General features: G+C 36.2%; 1 protein-coding gene across 1 annotated transcript; it reads left to right on the forward strand.

Moving 5' to 3' along the window:
- Positions 1–538: 538 nt before the first annotated feature.
- tmem147 (transmembrane protein 147) lies at positions 539–6,954 on the forward strand. The gene is made up of 8 exons (XM_053488074.1): positions 539–610; positions 1,058–1,176; positions 3,566–3,635; positions 3,719–3,784; positions 4,598–4,734; positions 5,692–5,776; positions 6,096–6,217; positions 6,683–6,954. The coding sequence occupies exons 2-8, from the start codon at positions 1,100–1,102 to the stop codon at positions 6,801–6,803; spliced, it is 678 nt and encodes a 225-aa protein (XP_053344049.1). The 5' UTR covers positions 539–610; positions 1,058–1,099; the 3' UTR covers positions 6,804–6,954.
- The last annotated feature ends 1,315 nt before the right edge of the window (positions 6,955–8,269 follow it).

Consider the following 8,269-nt stretch of genomic DNA (forward strand, 5'->3'; position numbering starts at 1 on the left):
ACAAATAAACATATAATATAAAAATAAAAAAATAAAAAAATACTATATTATATAGCATATAAAATAAAATGAAATATTTTATTATATATTAATATAAAATATATAAAATATAACATATAACAATTTGTCCTTCTCACAGTAGCTACATTATTAATATCTTGTTACAATGGTGGCTGGAATTGGGTGGGATATACTGGGGAAGCGGTGAACAGAAATAATTGGGCAAGGAGAAGGATTTGTGTGACTTTGACAAGGGCCAAATTGTATATATAAACTATAATTAGTGCAAAGTAATATTATTTTCCTAAAGATTTTAAAGAAAAAGTGTCAGTCACAATTAAGCAGAGAAGTAAAAGCTTTCAGAAAACAGTTTGAGACTCTAAAAAGAGCATTCTTCTTGGTGAGCTAAGCCAATTAATCGAAATCAGAAGAGAGAAATATATTTAAAATAGCAATTCAAATAATAATAATAAAAAAAACTATAAACCTAGAACGTTAACTTAAAACAACAGCAACCCGGAACTGTGTTTTGCGCTGTGTCGTTGCACTCCGGAACCTTTTCAATGAGAAACCCCGGTCTCTTCTAGAAGACGTTCTTAACGGTCAAGTGGTAAAGTATTAAATGTTTTTTTACGATAAGAATGAATTAAAATTTATTTATTTAAACACATTTCCTAAGTTGTTTAGGACCTGTTTGTTCATAGGACACCGTGTCGTTTTGCTTAGCCGTGTGTGAGCCCGTAGCTGTTAGCCATGTAGCTTGTAGTCCTCTAGCTTGTATCCCTGAGCTGAATCCCAAATACACAGGGAGTGAAGGCTCCTGATCCCTAAACAGGGCTTTATATAAGCTTTAGGGACTTTTTGGGATTGGACCTTGGTTGTGATTTCTTGAGATAACATCGCCACGGCTACTTAATTACTGCTTAATTACTTTATTGTGAAATACAAAAGTAAAGAGATGATCCTGATGCTTTTAATTATAATTTTAATTATGACTCTTGCACTGACTCTCTCTCTCTCTCTCTCTCTTTCTCTCTCTCTCTGTCTATCTTGACAGGTCCAGGAGGTTTTTCATTCTTTTACCTTAAATTCTTGAGAAATGACGCTTTTTCATTTCGGGAATTGTTTTGCCCTGGCTTATTTTCCTTACTTCATAACCTACAAATGCAGTGGACTGTAAGTATGTTTTGTTTTCTTGTACTGGTTTTCTTATAGAAATATAAAGACTTAAGATGTTACTGAGCATGGACTGAATCTAATCATCTTAAAGGAGCTTGCACTAAGCTTCCCTTTAAACTTGTAAAGTGTGAGATAGTACGGTTTGGCGCTGGAGTGTCTTAACACTTAGAGATGGGAATTACCAGGGATCAGCTGATACAATATTATTGCGATACCCAGGTCCCGATTTGATTTGTATTGCGATTCTTTAATTAAAATATCAAGTACAAGTCCCCTACTTACGAACATTCAAGTTATGAACTTTCGAAGGTACGAACATGCCTTTGTACATGTTCAATTGCAGAAGTTGGGTCACCTTTTAGCTTCCATTGTCACATGCATGCAATACTGCATATTCTCTGCAAGTGCAGTACAAGCCCAGGATGTCCAGAAGCAAGCGTAAAAGCAGCGGTGATATAGCTTGGCGCTTCTCTGCATTATCAGCTTCAACGCTGGAGACAAAGGTGAAAATTCTTTAGAGAATCGAGCGAGGTAAAAAGATGGTGAAATTGCTCATTCTTTTAACATGAATCAATCAACCACTGGCACGATTCTAAAGAACACTGTACTAATATACTGTGTATAGTAAAATGTTTTTTGGACTTGCAAACAAATTGGACTTACGGTTGAGCTTTCGCAGTGTAACTCGTTCGTATGTAGGAGACTTACTGTATAAACAAACCTACAAACCTACAACACAGGATGCTGCGCTGGCTGCCAATGTGTAAATAGTTTGGAACACACCCCCCACAGGATTATAGAGAAACAGCAGCATTCTACTACTTTAAATGCAAACATATATAAAGTAAATCAGTATAAATTGATTGGAGTCGGTGTGGGGTTACATGAATTGCCACACTAAAGAATCACTATATGTAACTGAATCGCTTTCTTTCACCCCTCCCCCATCTCTATTAACATTACTGTAACGGTTTGAAATCGCACAGCATGTTGAGTTGAGAAGTGTTGCGGAATTAAGTGCCCGTTAAAACACATATTGGGTACTGATTATAAGTAAAGAACAAATTTGTTACAAATTCATGACACTAAAGGTTTTTAGGAACAATTTTTGTTCATCACGTCATTGTAAGCTGAAAGAAAGTAATTGAGGGGCTGGATGTTATAAAGAGTCTTCATGTATAATACAGTTATAAATAATAAGTAAGTAGTGCATAACAGCAGTGGATTGTTTAACTATATGTATCACTTTACAGGTGTTACAACAATCGTTAATTACACTAATTGTAATTCATGGGTGAAAGGTCTGTACAGTCCAAGCACTTTCAGCAAGAAAACAGATCTGATAACATTAGTTCTTCTTAAACAACACTTAAACACTCAAGCGATTAGTCTCTAGCCCACTAGTTTTCCATTTAACACTATTTTGGATTCAACCCTGGAACCTGAATGTTAGCTTATATTTTAAAGCAGAATAAGTGGAAATATCAAGTATATCTCATACTTTTTTTTTTTTTTGTTTGGATTTTTCCAATTTTCTCCCCTAATTTAGTCGTAGCCAATTCCTCCCCATCACTAGGGGGCTCCCACATTAAGGCTACTACTACTACCACTTAGCGGGGAGCGCGGAAGACTATCACGTGTTTCCTCCGAACCGCGTGACATCAGCTGATCGCATCTTTTCGAACTGCTTGCTCACGCACCATTAGGGGCGAAGTAACACACTCGGAGGAAAGCGCTAGCCGCTCCTTCCGCGTGCGCAAGCTCAAAGACGCCCATGATTGCTGTAGAGCCGTAATTAATGTGGGAGCACGAGTACCTCTCATCCCTTCCCTCTGAAAGAGCTCGGCCAATCAGCTCTCTCTAGACCTTCGGCTGTGAGAGGAAAACAGCATCACACAGGGGTCGAACCAGCGATCGCCGGATGATAGGGCAAGCACTTTACCACTGCGCCACTCGGAGGGCCCATCTCATACTTTTTTATAGAAGTGCCCACAACATTCATGTTTTATTCCCCTCACCTGTTTTTGGTTACATAGTACCGTTAAGAATTTAAAACTACTCCCACTCCTGTTAATTACATCAACAGTCGTTCGCTAACTGTTGGTTAAGGTTAGCTAGTTCTGACGGTCATGGAAGGATATGTGCTGTCAGAGCAAAATAACTGGTTAAATAAAGAAACACATCATGATCTTTTAATTAGTAAATGACGTTTGTGGAACAGTGGACAGTCCTGAAAAGCTTCTGCTGTCGTCCTAAATATCAGCACGATGATATTCAGTAAAACAGCACGCCTTCTCATGTAACATTACTTAATTAACATTGTCCTGTTACAAAGCTAGAGTTTTGTTTGTAAAATTAATATAATCTGCTGTCCCCGTTGTTTCAGATCAGAATACAATGCATTCTGGAGATGTGTCCAAGCAGGAGCCACGTACCTGTTTGTCCAACTATGCAAGGTAGGGAATTATCTTAGCCCTCCTGGACCTAAAGAATTCACTTGCACCTTTAATACTTATGAAATTTGCTTTGTGACCTGCAGATGCTGTTCCTTGCTACGTTTTTTCCTACCTGGGAAGGCGGTGCTGGTGTATATGATTTTGTCGGGGTAAGCAACTTCAAACCTTGCTAAGGTTTCCTGTTAAAGACAGATCATGTAGACTTGGTCACATTTCAATGTAATGCAACCTTGAAAATAAAATGTCAAATAAAAAAAATTATGTTAACTTGCATATTAACAGTGTCTTAGCTGGTTCACAAACACAGGTGGGTCGCAGGAGATTTTATTCTTTCCCATACAGTACCACTTTATTTTTTATGTCATGTCTGCCGTACACTTTTTAGTCACACGGTGGAGTTATTTTCCTATCAATTTCACGGTTTCTTTAATAATTCCGCCTGCAGTTGTCTGTGTAGAGTCAGATAGACTGTGGACTCTGCCTTTAATTGACTTGCTTTAGTATCATTTGTAAAGTCTGGTTATATTGTTGGCTTTTAAAAATAACACATGCATACAAAGTTGTAGGGTATTAAATGCAGACTATCTCGTAAATAGCTGGTTTACCATTCAGGGTAGTAAAGTGATGTGTAATGAGTGGTAAATTTTATTTATTTATTCATTTATGCAGATATTAACTTTTCTCATAATTTATAAATAATGCATATTGTGAATTGAGTCTTGATGGTTCGTCATTTTCAAGAAGTGGGTCCGCAGAAAAAGAAAAAACACTGGTTTGGGCTGATTTTTCTTTTCTTCTCATTCTAATCTCAGGTGTAAAAAATGTGATTATTCTATTATATCTATCTTGAAAAGGTACAAGGTGTCTGAGTCACGGTGTTACGTATGCAAACACAACACATGTTTTTTTGAATGCACAATATATACTCTATTTTATTTATTTATTGTTCTTACATCTCACAGGAATTCATGAAGGCCACAGTGGACATGGCAGATCTTCTAGGGCTTCATCTTGTCATGTCCAGAAATGCTGGGAAGGGAGAGTATAAAATAATGGTGGCTGCAATGGGCTGGGCCACTGCTGAACTGGTTATGTCAAGGTACAACACACAAACAGCCAAGTCCACATCAATGCTACAACATAGAAAATATACAGAATGCAGGGTTAAATAACATTTCTTTTCTTTTTACACAATTAAAAGAAATAACTCTTTTAAAGTGATACTTTGGTAAAATTTAAAGTATGGCTGCTAATTCTTTTTCTCAAGTCACGTAACCCGAGCGCTTTCCTCAAGTGCCAAAGTGTAAATTTGCTTGAAGTAAGAAAGGAAAAACACATGAGTTGAGAGCCATTTGCAGAAGATTTTTAATCACTCATTTCATTACTGCAGTTGAGCAAACAACTAAAGCTAGTTAGCAAGAGCTAATCCCCAGAAATGAACCGAAATGAATGACGTTACCAACTAACTAGGATGCTAATACATAATATTGCTCCCCATATTCTTATGCTGTGCATTAATATTTTTATTTATAGCTTTAAGTTATTTTTTTAACCTGTCTTAAAAAAAAAAGACACTAGTCACGTAATAAGTACGAAGATTGCGAAGTAGGCGATCTCTTGGAAAGGAGTTTTTTTTGAGTAAAAGTGGAAAGTGTTATAGACCACGCAATAATTAGCTTCTCCTTAGTAGGGAAATTATTGTGTGGTCTATAAAGCGTTTTAATTTTTTTTACTTATTAAGTGACTAGTGTCTTTTTTTTTTTTAAAGACAGGTTTGAGAAATAACAAATAAAACCATAAAGAAAAAAAAAATTATGCGCAGCATAAGAACATAGGGAGCAATATAACAAGCTTTTTATGGCAAATTGTATTACATTCCCAATTCATAGCCTTCATTCAAATAGACTGATCTTTACTTTTGATTTGTTTTGTATTGTTCAAATATTTTCATTTATCTTTTAAGTTTGAAAAATTATATAATTTTATAAACACTTTTTTTTAAATACTCTGTTATATGAAGCAGATTTGTACATGTAATATTACTGTACTTCAACAGGTGTATTCCTTTATGGGTTGGAGCTCGAGGGATTGAGTTTGATTGGAAATACATCCAAATGAGCTTTGATTCCAACATCAGTTTGGTAAGAGGACATGTATTTACTTTTCGTTTTAGCATAGTAATGTGAAGTGTTTGTTAATAGGGTGGGTAATCTATACCCATCGGCCATAACATCAACACCACCACCAGGTGAATTGAGAAACATTGATCAATTATATACCAGTAAATTGGTGACAGGATCATGGGCACACAACCCAATGGCAGTTATAATGGTAATGGTTTTAATGTTATAGCTGTTCTGTGTATTTCATAGCATAAGAAATATTATAAATTATTATTATTATTAAGAATTATTATTATTATTATTATTAAAAAAGCAGTTTGTCTGATTTGCTGTGTAGGTTCACTACATCGCCATGGCAGCAGTGGTGTGGATGTTCACGCGCTACGACTTGCCTAAAAGTTTCCGCTTGCCCGTGACTGTGCTGCTGGGGCTTTGTGTGTACAAGGCGTTTTTAATGGAGTGAGTATCTCACATTTCAGGTGTACCTTCTTTAATATTTTATGAAGGAAAAAATAATAATAGTAATACTTGTGCACGACTTGCCATTAATCTAACAGGATTATCAGGTTATTCTCCCTGATTTATCTTTCTTTTGAAGAAACAGAAAGTCTTCAATAGAAGTAAAAAATGTTTTGAATTTTATACTTTACAGTCATCATTTCCATTTTTTTGTGTGTATTATTAAATTAGTAATTTGTTTCATAAATAACTAATAAAACAGTGTGTCATCATTTCGCCATAAGTGCTCACGAATTTCTTCCTCCTTGTAGTGGAGACACAATAGAGAAGAATGTCCTGATCTCACTTTTATAATTTTTTTTTTCCAAAACTTTGCCTGGAATTCAGCAGTATGCATGTAGAGGTTCTGAATAATCTGAAACTCATGGTACTCTACACGGTTATTGTTTCTCTCACTGTTCCTAGGTTGTTTGTCCACATGTTCCTCCTGGGCAGCTGGACGGCTCTGTTGGTCAAAGCAGTGTTAACGGGTGCCATCTCCCTCTGCTCCCTCTTCCTTTTCATCACACTGGTTCACAGCAACTGAGGATTTTCCTCTGTCGCCACTCATTCATGTGTTTTGTAAGAAAACTCCACACTTGTGTTGTCTGTTGAAGGTGCCAGCGAGCCGATGTCACTGATGTCTGTAGAATTTTTATATGTCTTTATAATTAATTAAAATATACATAAATCCCTGATCCCTTTGCTTGGTTTATATTTTTTCTCCCTTTGGTGATACAGCATGGAAAAGAATAGTCATGTGATGGCCAATTAGATGCCAGGTCACTTTTATACATCGTTAAAGTATGATATGAAGTTAGAAGGCCCAAAAAAGATGACTGCATGAGTGAAGGATGATGATATCGACTAGTACAGAGAGAGTACAGATATTTAGCAATGCATGTGCCAGGTAGTTCATACAGTAGGTTTAATCACTTCCTCTAGTTCTAACATTGGGAGATAAAGGGGGATTAGTAGTGATGGTGAGGTAAAGCCTTCAGGTTTCTCAGCCAATAGTGTCACCAAAAGGTTAATTTCATGAAGCTTCATTCAAGGGCTCATTGTACTGGTGGACAAATTTGTGTAGCATCTAGAACGTAACGTCACATGCAGCACAATTAATAAGGACATGCAGATGCAAGTACTGTAATATTGCATTTATCATTGGCAGTTGTGTGTGTGTGTGTGTGTGTTGTTTCAAAACCTGCAAAATGTTTATGCGCATAATCACCATCTCTAAATAATAGATTTCAGTAAATTGTAGTGGTTCATAGTAACATCACTAGAGATTATATCATGTAATATGAGGGTGAGTCAAAAAAGATCTATGCTCTGGCTGTAGAATTTGTTTTAATTAATTTTTAGAAAAAAATGCATCATCTTTTAACATAATCTTCTTGCCTTCAATACACTTTGTCCATCTGTCAAAAGACTTCATATTCCCTCATTAAAACATTTTTTGGACTGAGCTGTGACCCATGTATGTACCACTGTATTCACTTTATCATCAAGTCAGATGGAGCGAGATCAGGATTATAGTGGTGGGGCTTTAAAGATCACAACGGCCCAGGATAGCATTCCTCTGCATTTTATCAGAAGTTTAGGTTTCAGCTCTAAGTCTCGAGCACTGTTGATTATTGAACCTTTTTCCTGATAATAACCCAACATTGCCCCTTGAGAATCCCAGTATCTGTAAGCATCAATTTTACAGCTGAGGGTAGTCCTTTTGATGGTTGACCAGAAATGCATGACGCTGACTGCATTTTATATAAAAAATAAGACAAAATGTTTTCTTTTTTCCAATGCACACATCAGACAACTAATTTTTTATTCTTTTTGAACAAATGCCAAATGTGTTCAGACATTCATATACATATACATACATATACATTCAACAAACAGACATAACTCTATTTGGGATGCAGTGACATGACCTTAAACAGGTAGTTTGTGCTCAAAACCTCACCAATGTGGGTGAATTGAAACAATTCTGCTACAAAGAGTGGGCCAAAA

Source organism: Clarias gariepinus, chromosome 26 (genome assembly GCF_024256425.1).
Source record: "Clarias gariepinus isolate MV-2021 ecotype Netherlands chromosome 26, CGAR_prim_01v2, whole genome shotgun sequence".
NCBI classification, from domain to species: Eukaryota; Metazoa; Chordata; class Actinopteri; order Siluriformes; family Clariidae; genus Clarias; species Clarias gariepinus.